This window comes from Lepus europaeus, chromosome 17, assembly GCF_033115175.1.
Source record: "Lepus europaeus isolate LE1 chromosome 17, mLepTim1.pri, whole genome shotgun sequence".
NCBI classification, from domain to species: Eukaryota; Metazoa; Chordata; class Mammalia; order Lagomorpha; family Leporidae; genus Lepus; species Lepus europaeus.
The window spans coordinates 2384839-2398384 of NC_084843.1; the positions used below are offsets into that span (position 1 = coordinate 2384839).

Consider the following 13546-nt stretch of genomic DNA (forward strand, 5'->3'; position numbering starts at 1 on the left):
GTCCTTGAGGCCCTTGGGGGCCAGGCCCACGTGCCTCCTTCCCCAGCATCTGCCCCGAAAGCTGCAGACTTGGCAGAAATGCTGGGATCTGGGCTGAGACGGGAGCACTTGGGACAGTGCCACTCCCCCGTGCCCTCGTCCGACAGCCTGCGCCGCTCTTTTGGGGAACAGTTATTTCCCGTGATCTGCGCAGGCGCCAGAGGATGCGCCTCACAGCTGGAAAACTGCACTCGGAAACCTCCCGTGGGCACTGCTTGGTGGCCGGGATCCCAGTCCTCCCGTGAGACTGCAGCAGGCGTGGGGTTTAGAAACCAGCAGCCGGCACGGTGGGAAGGGTGGGCCGCCCGGGGACCCTGCCCAGCTCTGCACTGTGGGGTGGCTCTGAGCGGCGTCCGAGGCGTCCAGCTGTTGTCTAGAGGTGCCCTGAGGCCTGCTGCACCTTCTCCACCAGCCCCTCCCTGGGCTCATGGACACTAGGAATGGGGCAATGACAGTGTTAGGGAAGGGGGCACGTGACGAGCACAACAGTGGGGCATCCAGACTCACCCCGCTGCAAGATGCAGGAACAAGACTGGGCAGACATAGTGTCCCCAGGACACAGCGGCTCCTTTAATACAAGGCGGCCCCCAGGCATACCCCCACCACCTCCCGACGCAGGCTGCCTTCACTTGCCCCAGCCACTCGCTCCATCTTGGCCAGCCTGCTGGCAGCCGGTGCTGCCGCCGGCCACCCCTAGCCAGGTCCTGGCTGGGCCCGAGCCGCCCCTGCAGGCTGGCTTCACTTCCTGGCGCCCTTCGTGGGCCAGAAGCCATTCCTTCACAGCCAGGCCTCCTCCGGAGTAGTTGCCCACGGCTCCGCTGCTGCAGATCACCCTGTGGCACGGGATCAGGATGGGGACCTGGAAAACAGAGGCGGCCACCGTGAGTCCGGGCTCCAGGCCAAGCATTCTGGAGGTCAAGGGTGAGGCCCGGCACCGGCCAGGAATGGGCTGGTGCCAGGCAGGCTGGCTCTGCCCTGCGTCACTCTCACCCCCAGGCCTGAGGCGGACGGGGGCCTCTTCCAGGGAAGCCAGCTGATGAAAACAGTCTCCTCTGACGAGTGATTTATAACCTCACAGAATCGAGCACCACATTTCCAACTTCTCCGTGGCACCACCATCCTCCAGCGTTTCTGAGACATCGCGGGGAGATACGTGCATGGCCACTGCCGCACAGGGCACGGGCGGCTGCGGCTGTAGGCCTGACGCTGCATCGTCTCCGGAGAAAGCTCTACTGGGTCACGGCCAGGCCTTTGTTGCTATGACGACACTTCAGAAAGTCCATAGGAAGATGGCGTTAAAAGAGAGTTTGGGTGAAGATGTTTTTGGTGTCCTTTGTGTTTTATTTTATTTTATTTTATTTTTTGTTACAGAAAGGGAGAGACAGAGAGAGGCTTTCCATTCTCTGGTTCATTCCCTGAGTGGCTGAAACCATGAGGGCAGAGACAGGCCCGAGCCAGGAGCTTCGTCTGGGTCTCCCATGTAGGTGGCAGGGGCCCAGGCACTTGGGCCACCTTCACTGCTTTTCCCAGGCCATCAGCAGGGAGCTGAAATGAAAACACAGCAGCTGGGACACTCACCAACACATACAGGACGCTGGCACTGCACGCGGCGGCTTTACCCGCTGTATCACACCGCCGGCGCCCTTTCAAAGGACGTGGAAAACACTATGCAAAACATTATGGGTGCATAACCCAAATTCTTTGCACCCAAATAAACTCGTATTCTGAATTCCATTTTCCATGAACTTCTGGAGGTGCCTTTGCAGGGTCTGCTTCGCCAAAGCCCATGGTGTTTACTCCCTGGAGCCGGAGAGGCCGTGTGTCCCTCGTGTGTCTCCTGGGCACGCAGGTGGGGGTCTGGGAAGCACTGACTTCCTGGGCTCTCACTGAGGAACCCCTCCCTCCCCAGCTAGGGCAGGGCGCAGGTGGCTCCCCAGCTCAGTACTATCAAGGACCCCAGACCCACACCCCTCTCCTGCAGGTGGCCATGGGAGGGAAGGTGTGGCCATTCACCTGTGGGTGACACAGAGGTTCCGCTTAAGCGAGGCCCTCCCAGGAGGACACAGCACACATCCAACCCCACACAAAGATCTTCAAGGGGGTTCCCCAGGCAGTGCCGGTGGTCAAGGCACCCGGTCAAGCTGACCTGCAGCTCAGAAGGATACCATACCCGCCCCAGAGGTGAGCCTGGGCCAGCACAATTCTGGGAAGTTCTGGATTGCAGCATGTCTTCCTCCCTTGACCGCCACACCCCCAAAGGCAGGACCCCAGCTGCAGTCTCCTTGGGCCCTGCCCATAGCCCTGACCTGGGATTTTCCTTGCCTGGGACAGCACTGTCCAGATCTGTGGTCACCTGACCTTCCAGGTCCAAGGCTTCCGAGGGAGACTCTGCACACCCCTCCTGCAGCCACCAAGGGCCAGTGCCTAAAGTTTCCTCCCTTGTGGCCAATCCACGGTGCTTCAGAGCAGCAATCCCGGGGGACGTGGCCACCATGGTCCTGCTGCTGGCTGGGCTGTGCAGACGGAAGGCACCCTGAGGCCTCCTCTCTCCCTGGGCAGCCAGGGAAAGAGCTCAGAGCGCACTGATGGACAGGGACAGCCACATTGTGCAGCTGCTGCAGGGGCTCTGGGTGGTTTCTGATGAAGGACCCCACCAAGTCACCCGCACTCAGGACCTCAGAAGAACTGCCTTGTGGGGGCTTCCCAAGGGGGTGTGGGCAAGTCTCAGCAAAGCCCCATTCTTCTTAAGTACAGTATCTACCCGAGAGCCCCTAGAGACAGCCTCTGTCCTCATGCAGCTCCCTGGGGTCAGGGACTAGGGGGCCATGGCCAGCCAAGGAAGGCCACCGACACGGGCAGTGATGCGCATCAGCACGGAGCAGAACGTTCTGGTGGCTGCTCTGTGGAACACAGACGACTGACAAGCAGCACAGGAACCAGTGCCAGCTTCAGAGGCCAGGGTGGGCAGGGGGCTCTGAGCTCACTCCAGAAAGTTCTGGGCCATCACAGCAGGTGCCAGCAACCAACTACTAGCCAACTCCCATTCCACCTGAACCTTGCAATTCTGGGAGAGCCGCCGGCTCTCCCCTGCATCCCAGATGCCTGGGCCCTGCCTTGAGCGTTCACACAGGGCCTCCCCTGTTCCCAGTCCCTGCCATGATGAGAACGCACGCAGACCCTGAAGGAGCCCGGAGGACAAGGACTCCCCCAGCTGCCTCTGGGCCCCACGGAAACCCCGGTCCCCTTTCTTTCCAACTCATCCCGCAGCTCACAGCAGGGTCTCTGCCCTCGGCCACCCCCGTGCCCACCAACGTGGAAAGCGGGACCCAGGGACCAGCTGCCACCTGGGGGGTGTCTGAGGCAGTGGCCGGGCAGTGCCCCGGGATCCTGAGCGTGCTCTGGGCATGACGGCCTCCTGGTCTGTCATTCCTGCCCTCTCCATCTGAAGCCCTCAGGGTCGTCAGCCCCACTGCCACCACAGAGCTCGTCCGCCAGGTGTGCCCTCGGTGGGGCCCAGCTATGGACCGGGATGATTCCCAGCCCCTCCTTGGGTACAGCACTCACAAAGTCCCCAGCGTGTGGACACCATGACTCCTCACATCCCATCCTCGGGACCCCCAGGCCAGGGCTCGGACTCACGTCACAGAGGGCCCCCCCTCCCCAAGCTCACGTAGCTGTTGACAGGCACAGAAAGGCCCAAGCACCACTTTTTGCCTAATGAGCATTTTCCAAGTATTCTGCATTTTTGTGCCCCCAAAAATTGGGGGTACAAAAGACATTTTACACCAAAAGACACGCTTTTAATTTCATCTTTGCAGTAACTTTTTGAAGCATCGTCATATGTAACAAAAGGCAAGGCTATGTCCCAACAAAACTCTGGGCCACTGTCCCAACGCTCCCAGTCCTGTGTGTCCTGAAGAGGCGCCCTCGTGGGTCACAGGGGACCTGGTGCACGCAGGCTGGCGTCCTCCACTCCCAAAGCTAGGCCGGTTGGACCAGGAGTTGGGTTGCCATAGCAACGCGTGGGCCTAGTCTGAGGGCTCTGGGGACCGGAAGCTCGCTGTGCCAGTGCAGACTGAGAGCGCGAGAAGTGGCCACTCTGCCAAGTCCCGCACGGGACCATTCCTGTCTCCTCGGAGGGAGTGACAGGCGGTATTAGGAAGGGAACAGTTACCCCACCAATGATTCTTATCAAGTACAACAGTCCCGTTAGCAGTGGCCGCGAGGGCATTGTCAGATGCCACACGATTCACCCTTGCAACGGATAAAGAGGTCAGCGTCTCCTTCAGCCCGGGTTCAGACACTTCAGCATCATTTCCGTTTTCCTGCCTCGCCGCTGACTCCAGGACTGACTTCCGACTCGCCCTGCAGGATCACAGCAGCGAGGACCACGGACACGTCTCTCTCTCACCTTTCCAGGTCCCCGTAAGGGCTGGGCACTGAGGCCGCGGAGTCACAGTCACCACGCCAGGCCCGGCCTCCATCTTGCGGGAACAGTGACTGGCAGAGTGCACTGAGCACACACTGCTGTGGCGCAGTGGGTGGAGCTGCTGCCTGCGCACCAGCATCCCACAGCAGAGAGCCAGTTGGAGTCCCGGCTGCTCTACTTCTGAGCGGCTTCTTGCTAATGCACCCTGGGAAGGCAAGGCCCAAGTCCTTGGGTTCCTGCCACCCACGTGGGAGAGCACGATGGAGTTCCTGGCTCCTGGCTTCGGCCCGGCCCGGACCTGGCTGCTGCAGAGCTGGGGAGTGAACCAGCGGATGGAAGCTCGCTCCTCTGTCTCTCTGCTTTTCCAAGTAAGCGACTCTTACAAAACGGGGGCCGCTGCTCCCATGTGCATTACTTTTGGCGCAGGTTTCAGGCTATTAGAATGAAAACCTGCTAAAAGGTCGGGGCGCCCTAAGGACACTTTCAAAGGATCTGTGCGCCCACGCCTCCTCTTCAAAGCCCGTGCTGCATAAAATGTAATTTTTATCAATAACCAAGCAGCTCATAATATCACAGCCGCATTGAAATCTTCATGCTGTGAAATCTAATTCATCCAATACACAAACCCATCACTTACGCAGGCCCTTGCTCAAATGCTATGAAACTTCCAAACCCATAGATTTGTCTCCAACAAAAATAACATGAAGGGGCCTTGCGATCAATAGCGGAATCCTCTGATTCCAGGACCGGCTGCATATTTTTTCCAACTTTGCCTTTGTTCTTCTGGGTAGCAGCCCACAGGGAAAGAGCTTGTTTTCACTCGCAGCCTCATCAATACCTAAATCCTGGTGAACAAGTGACACCGAGAAGCTGTAATCAATAGCTCCCTGTGCGTTTTTTTCTTCTGGTCAAATGGTTCAGCTCCACTGACAACCCTGACACTCAGAACATGATGCTAAATCTTTATCAACAGCCATCCGGGTGACTGGCAGAACAAGACTCGGGGGGTCATTAGCGCTCACGGCAATCTGTGAATAAACCAACTCCTCAGGAATGTGTTTGCTTAGAAGGTGGGGACACGCTCGGTGCCACGTATCGATCCGTCGCCTCTGAACTGCATTTAGCGAATTGGTCTGCGGGTGAGGGGAAGGGTGCTCCGGCAGTGGGGAGGGGGCGTGGGCAATTGTCAGCGCCGCGTCCTGGGAAGCCACCGTCCTGCCACGTGGGGTGCAGCCTTGCAGCAGGCGGCTCTGCCCCGCAACACAGGCTGGCGGGTCCTGCACGGAGACCACTGGGAGGGGCGGGAACTGCCACAGACCTTCGCCGCAAATCCCGTTCCGGAGCACGCCAGGACACGCAGGGAGACCCGCGGTGGCCCGGGCCCCTGCAGCGCGCACAACAGGTGCAAGGGGCCGGCTGCCCTGTCCGTGCCACACCTCGCTCCTGACTGTGGGACGTGAGCCATGCCCGTGACGTGGGTGCACGTCGGGAACTGCGATCCTCGGGACCAGCTGCTCCTCGGAGAGGAACGGCGCGTTTTGTGCAAAGGCCATGTAATTGCCACCTCTGCGGGTCACAGGCGACTCTGGCAGGCGACTGCGGTGTGGCAGTCCTAGCTGCTCCCCCACGTGCAGCAAGGAAAACGGTTTTGAAAATACACCGCGAAGCCACAGCATCTAGAAGGTGGGTCTGATCTCGAGATTGCCCATGCCGACGCGAGGATCTCACCTGTGCCCCCGAGAAGGCCACATTCTTCTGTCACACCAGAGGCTTGCCGACAGCTTGGGGGGCACCATCACTGATGTGACAGCACAACCCCCCGGCCCTGGAGGGGCTCAGGAGAGGGGGACAATCTGGGGCGCCCTTGAGGCTGTGCGGATGGGCCCACGACACACAGCCTCTCAGGGCATCCACCCCACTGGACGGTGCAGTCCGCTCAGCACGATGGGAACACAGGCGCCCGCTGCACTCCTGGGAACATGGGGCATACCCCCCCCCCCCCAAGCTGTGGCCTGGCTGTCCTCTGGGTGCCACGGCCATAGCTTCTTGTGATCTGGAACGTGGAGCTCCACAGTCCTGGGCTACAGACGCACAGGGGTGCTGGCGGGGGGGGGGCCCTCCCTGTGCCACACAGCCCAGATGCAGTACTGTCTCACGTTGAAAGGTCTTGTGCTTACATGGCGGGTCTTAGCCCCGGGGCCCAGGGAGCCCCGTGCCTCCATGAGGTGCAGCTGGACGCGCACACTTCCCTGCGCACCCTGGGGTGTGAGTGCTGTGGGAGTGGCTCCTGGTCTGTTTTGCTCACATCCACCTGTGGGTGTGCGGGTGAAGGAGTGAATGGACACAGGCCTCCATCCCGCCCCTGGCTATGTCTCCAGGATTTGTTCATTTTTCTGGCCAGGAAGATGACAAGGGGCTCAGGGGGCTGCGACTCACAGGAGGAGTGGGTCCCCAACAAATGCGCTGCCCCCCCCCCCCCCCCAGCTCCAGTCACACAAGCTGCCTCGCGACGCCCGTCCTCAGCCCACGCCTCGCCCTCTGCGTGCAGGGGGGCGGCCACCCCGACTGCAGCCGGCCCACGCCATGGAGACAGTGAGGGGACTTACGGGGTTGCTCCTCATGGCTCCTCCCACGGCCCGGGCAGCCTTGGGGTTGCCTGCCAGGGCTGCTAATTGCTGGTAAGAAACCACTTCTCCGAATTTCACAGCCTTCAGCAGCTTCCACAACACCTGTCCGGTGAATGAATCTGAAAAGCAAAATGCAGAGTGACATGATTTGGACAAACAGCTCTAACAGCCCTGATGTAAATACAGCTGCCAGCCCCAAACAGAAGACGCAAGGACACAAATGGAGGTGTTACACTCAATTAAAACACAGCCTCGCACACCGCCACGCCGTCGCCGACACCAGAGCCAGGAGCACGAGCAGGCACCAGGCAGGCAGGCCCCCGGAGGCCGGCCTGACCTTGCCACATCTGTCACCTGCCTTTATCTTGCCCACGTTCCACTCAGGACCGCGTGGGACACGCTTGCCCTCGGAGCGCATATCTAAACTAGCACATGGAGCAGCCAACAAGCACAGAAGTACCTCCTGTCCGCCTACTTGGGAACCTTTTGTCTTCGTTTGTTTCCAACTTCAGCCGGGACACAGAGGGGAGAGGCGGCCACGGCCCAGGCTACGGTATTATGCTGGTTGTCCAGACCCAGTGGTGAGAAGGGCCCCGCAGCTACTGGCACGGGGGGCTGGGGGTGACCTCAGCTGCAGCCATCTTTAGCCATCAAGGATGCACACACGGAATAATTATATTCCCGTTTTCACCGACTACCACACCAGACTGTGTCTGCTCTGCACCCTGCCGCAGGAGTGAACGGATGGATACGTGGCGACTGTGTCCCCCTCTCTCCTCCCTCTCCCTCGTTCTCTTTCTCTGCCTCTGGGTGTTAGAAGTGCTTCCTGGGTGTCGAGTCTGCAGCAAATAAATGCAGGCACTCGTGTGCCCGTGTGAACCGAGATGCTCGTCTTTCCAGAGGGCTGCCGGGCTCAGGAGCGCAGGAGATGGAGCCCGTCCTTGCCCGTCCTGGGGCTCCGGTGCCTCCAGGGGTGGCATTTCTCAATGGCGACAGAGGACAGGGCCCCACAGGCAGGAACTGTGCTCCGTATCCACAGAGCACTAATTACACTTGTGCCAGGCTGGCAAAGTGCGATTTGGCTCTTAAAGGAAACACACCCTTACACGCGTGTTAAATAATAAAAATCCCTTCTTAACTGAAGGGAGCGATAATCACTTCACTGGGAAAAAAATCTGTTTAGTCTTTATTATAACATTAAGCAAATTAAACATCAGCATAATCCAGGTGATACTAGAAAAGGGTCATCAAAGAAATTAACTTTGTTGTTCATTAATTTACATGGATTAGCAGAGGGCGAGAAGACAGCAAGTGTGCTCCACTTTTTTATGATATAATTTCAAACTGTACACCATTTGTGGCAGGAGGGTGACTTTGGGGTTAATCAGACTGATTTGTCCTTTTAATTGCTTTCTATTCAAAGAAAATTCATTAGATAATGTTCTCTTCAAAATTCATGAATCAATTTAACTGAAGAAACCACATTAACAGCTCTGGGTTCATTAGCACACGCAGTTGTGTCAGCGTGGATTGCTGCGGGGACTTCCGCAGGCACAGACTCTGTTTACTGCCGCGCTTCAGAACGGGGCTCGAAACCAAACCGCTAATGGGGCTTGCTGTTGCCGCTGCTACTCGGCCTGACTTCGAAGAAGCAAAGCCGGGCCAGGCAGCCTGGTGTCGGCGGGAGGAGAGGCTTCAGGGCCAGCCGCCTTGGAAAAGAGACAATGCAAGCGGCACTGTCTACACGGCAAGAGGCAGGTGGATTTCTTGCCTTCGGCACAGACAAAGGGCTCTGACCCAGGGAGGGGTGCTTCCAGGTAATCCGGAGAACAGCCTGGGACTGCGCTGAGGCCGTGGGAGGGAAACGAGGGAGTGCAGACCTATCTGGAGCACGAACCTATCTGGAAAGCAATGGCAGCGTTCCAGTGCTGTCCTCTGGGCCAGCCCCGCGCGTGGCTCTGACAATGACCACTAAATACCGGCCCCTTTCTCTCCAAGCGTTAACGGGTCACGTAATGAGACAAGGGCCTGTGCTCTGAGGTCTCTGAGCACAGTTTACCAGACAAGGCTGGCTTCCCAGGCAGGTATGCACAGGGAACCGTCTCGTCACGGTGTGCACCAGGCAATACCTTAGAGCAAGGACAACCTGCAGAACGTGGAATGTCGCCATCAAGCCCATGTCAACAACGCACCTGAGAACTCAGCTCTGCGCTGTGGGGAGCAGGCCCCTGCGCTACGTCCAGCACCTCTCATAGATGGTGTTTTGCCTCCAGCCCGTGCGCAGCCGGCTGGGGCGCCGCGCCCACCTCTGAGGTCAATCTAACCTCGGGGAAATCTGCTCACACAAGGAGCATGGACGCAGAAATGGTGGCTTCTGGGGTTTAGGTGACCACGTGACTCCTCGGCTGGCCCAAAGGACCACCGCTGCCACCCCCTTCCCCATCTTGGTCCTGCCCCAAGAGCTGGCTGGCCCTGCAGGGCTGGGCGAAGCAGCCCCTGCATGCCGGATTCTGGAGGCTCCTTTCCCTCCCTCCCTCCTCTTCTTTCTAAACTCTTCCTTTCTCCTGCCTGTTCCGGGGCCTTGGGTACCACGTGCCCTGTCGCGGAGGTCCAGGCTGATTCTGTTGGTGGCTGGACAGCTTCTTAGCGTTCCCACATCTTAAGGATGTGGCTGTTTGCATTTCAGCTTAGGTGGCTACTTAAGCACCCACTTGATACCTTCTCGTGTGGAGATGACAGTTTCCTAAGTGCTCCTCCGCCTGGCTCACGAGACGCCGCTACCCGGTGCGGCTGGCTGGGGAAGCCATCTGTGTCCCGACACCAGGCTTTCCCACCAGGTCTTTGCATGCCAAGCTGTGAGTGGTGGTCAGGCATGGAGGCGACCGGGCCGTCTGCACTCACATGTGTGGACTAAGTTGGCCAAGATGGCTCTGATGAAGGGGGGCATCACACACCGGGGCAGGGCAGGTGGAGACAGGAGAGGCCAGCTTGGCTCTGCACCTCCGATCTTAGGGGAGGTCCTTCTTTCTCCTGGTCTCATCCTGACAGCCACCTTAATACACATGCCCTGTGCACAGCTGGGCTCAGAGAGCAGCCAGGGATCTGCCGGGCCGGCTGGGGCTGGCTGTCAGACCAGGCCTGTGACTGCCCCGGGTGGCAGAGCTGGGCAACTCCAAGTCCTGGGGGAAAAACCTTCCTTCCCCTCATCACAGCTGCTCCTGTGGAGGGTGTGGTCTCCCGAGGGAGGGGCTGGGCTCCACCAGCTCATGCCTAGGGGCCCTTGCTCAGCTGGGCTGCAGCTGGCACACACACTGGGTGGTACAGATGCAGGATGGCATCTGCAGAGCTCTGCCAAGCAGCGTCCCAGCAGCTGCGCTGTGGCTGTGGACTTGACCTCCCACAGCCCCAGCCACCCAGAGCTGTCCCGCTCCGGCAAGAGTTCCCCTGCTGCAGCAACCAGTGGGCTGCAAAGGGCTCCCCAGGAGCCAATGTCCACTGCACAGGGCAGCATAGGCTTCCAAGGCTGACCTAGAGAGATGAAGATGGCTGGATCCAGTGTGTGCTGCTTGGTGTCTTCTACTGAATGCTATCACACACACACACACACACAGAATGCTATCTCTCTCACTCACACACACACACACACACACACACACCGGGCAGAGGGCAGCAGGCAGCAGCTGTGTGAGGGCTGTGAGTAGCAAGCAAGGAGATCTGAAGTTCAGGATGAGAAACCCCCAAATCTGAAATGCTCCGGCATCTGCAACTTTGGGCACAGACAGGCCAGTGCAAAAGCAGCGATGCTACTCAAACACGGGGAGTTCACACAGCTCCGGCGTCTCAACACACCTCCAGTTCCAAGTGTCTCAGGTGAGGGCTGCTCACCCTGCACCTCCAAAGCAAAGAGCGGCTCTTCCACATTTCCAGTTATCCCCGGGCGGGGGCGGGGAGGGGCTGCTGCAGACAGTGGACACCCTGGGGGCACTAACCCAGCAGCAAGGGTGAGAAACAGCCCTGCTGTGGGGCACTTGTGAACTGCTGTACTCCAGCCCCTCCCGCGGGGCAGGCTCAGGTGGACACGGGGTCCACAGGAGGCGAAAGGTCTCAGGAGGAGTGTGGCTGCACGATGTGGACAAAACTCCTTGGCTTTTCTCTTCGCTGTCTTCCTGTGTTTGGCCCCAGACCCAGGCTCGGCCACTGGGGGTGTGGAGCACAGCATGGTAGGTCAGGCCCTAGCTTTCCTGCTGGGAGGGTGCAAAGGGCGCCCCGAGAACTGGAAAGTGCCAGGGGGATGACAGAGAAAGAGGAGTTTGTGACAGCAGACGATGCAGCTGCTTACAAACCCCTGTACGCACCTGTGCAGGGGAGCTATCCCCCCTCACAGCTGTGACTACGTGGAGCTGACCCTGCGTCAAGACGTTGAGAGCAACTGAGCTGAGGGTCGAGGCACCGCCAGGTCCGACACCGGCTGCTGAGTGGGGCACGGCAGGACAGGTCTAGAAAGGGCTGCCAGGGCCCTGAATATGGACCAGGCCAGCCCCACTGCTTGGGACCTTAAGGACTAAGTCCAGCCAGAGTGAACAGCTCCAGAAACAAAACCCCAACGTGATCTCTAGGACGTACACAGGACTCAGCACCACGCCATAATCAAGATGATTAGCACATGATCCCAAAATACCAGTCATGTGAATAATTAGGAAAGCCCCAACGTGCTTGGTGAAAGATCAATACATGCAAAACTGAGATGCCATAACCTGCAGTGTCACAAAAATGCTGCAAGAAGGGAAAATACTCCTGAAACAAATGGAAGGACACAAACTCGTGGTAAGGAAATAGAAGCTGGAAGCAACAATCAAGTACAAAGTTTAGCACCAACAATGAAAAATGCGGTTTGCAAGCTGGTGCCACCGTAGCTCGATAGGTTAATCCTCCACCTGCGGCACCGGCACACCGGGTTCTAGTCCTGGTCGGGGCACCGGATTCTGTCCTGGTTGCCCCTCTTCCAGGCCAGCTCTCTGCTGTGGCCAGGGAGTGCAGTGGAGGATGGCCCAAGTGCTTGGGCCCTGCACCCCATGGGAGACCAGGAAAAGCACCTGGCTCCTGGCTTCGGATCAGCGCGGTGCGCCGGCCGCAGCGGCCATTGGGGGGTGAACCAACGGCAAAGGAAGACCTTTCTCTCTGTCTCTCTCCTCTCTCACTATCCACTCTGCCTGTCAAAAAAAAAAAAAAAAAAAAAAAAGAGAAAAAAAAAGAAAAATGCAGTTTGCAGAGACGCCACTGTAAAGAATCAATGCCACTGAAGAGAAGTCAAGACAAATTAACCAATCTAAACAAAAGAGGTAGAATCTGGGGATATGTGGGACAAAGACAGAAGATCTTATGTTCCTGGGGCTGCTGCTGTGGGGTAGTGGGCAAAGCACTGTCCACGGTGCCAGCATCCCACATGGACGCTGGTTTGAGTCCCGGCTGCTCCACTTCCGATCCAGCTCTCTGCTGCGGCCTGGGAAAGCAGAAGATGGCCCAAGTGCTTGGGCCCCTGCGCCCGTGTGGGAGACCCGGAGGAAGCTCCTGGCTCCTGGCTTTGGATTGGAGCAGCTCCGGCTGTTGCAGCCAATTGGGAAGTGAACCAGCGGATGGAAATCTCTCTCTGTGTAAACTCTTTCAAACAAATAAATAAATCTTAAAAAAAAAAAAGATCTTATGTTCCTGTCACTGTTCCACAAGGAGACAAGAAACAACATTGTGTACATTGTGTACACAAAGTTAAAAAATGCTAAAACCCTTCCAAATTTGGCAAAAGATACACAACTACAGATTCAAAAACTCAGCAAACTTTCACAGGAGGCATGCACAGAAATTCACTCTTGGACTCATCGCTGAAAGTGGAAGACAAAGGGAAAAGTCCCAAAGCCGCTGGAGAAAAGGAGGGCACTCCCTTCAGGGGAGAAGCGACGTGAGTGACTGGCTTCTCATCAGCTCGGACAGAGGCCGGAGGAAGTGGAGCACTGATTTAAAGTGTGGGAAGGAAAGACCTGGAAGTTCAGAATTCTGCACCCAATTAAAGAAGACTCTCTCAGAATGGAGCTAGACAAGACACTCAGAAAAAAAAGTAAAATGAAGATAATTCATTGTGAGAAGATGTGATCTTTAAAATGGCTGAAGGAGTCCCCCATGAAGGGAAGGGAATGAAAGGGAAGTGTGGGACGCTAGAGGCAGGTGAGTGAGCTAACGCCAAGGCTAAATCTCACAGACCGGCCCACTGTCGAGTTCTCCCAAGTATCTGATAGCTGGAAACAAAAACTGTAACGCTGTCGTGAGAACGCGTGTGGACCTAACAACATGTATTGTGACCTGGCAGAGAGGAACACATTACTCGTTGATAAGGTTGCTGTACCTCACTTCAAGTGGTAAAATACTGACTCCATCTGGTTTGCAGAAGTGTGTGAGTACT

At 57.5% G+C, this 13546-nt stretch overlaps 1 protein-coding gene across 1 annotated transcript in view; it reads right to left on the reverse strand.

The window, feature by feature from the left end:
• Positions 1-621: 621 nt before the first annotated feature.
• Positions 622-13546, reverse strand: part of MGMT (O-6-methylguanine-DNA methyltransferase) — a 276406-nt gene continuing 263481 nt past the window's right edge. Inside the window, exons 4-5 of the mRNA XM_062214646.1 lie at positions 7075-7214; positions 622-898 (exon numbers count right to left, since the gene is read on the reverse strand). Of these exons, the coding sequence (XP_062070630.1) occupies positions 665-898; positions 7075-7214 (374 nt within the window). The 3' untranslated portion in view covers positions 622-664. The remainder of the gene's footprint in view (positions 899-7074; positions 7215-13546) is intronic.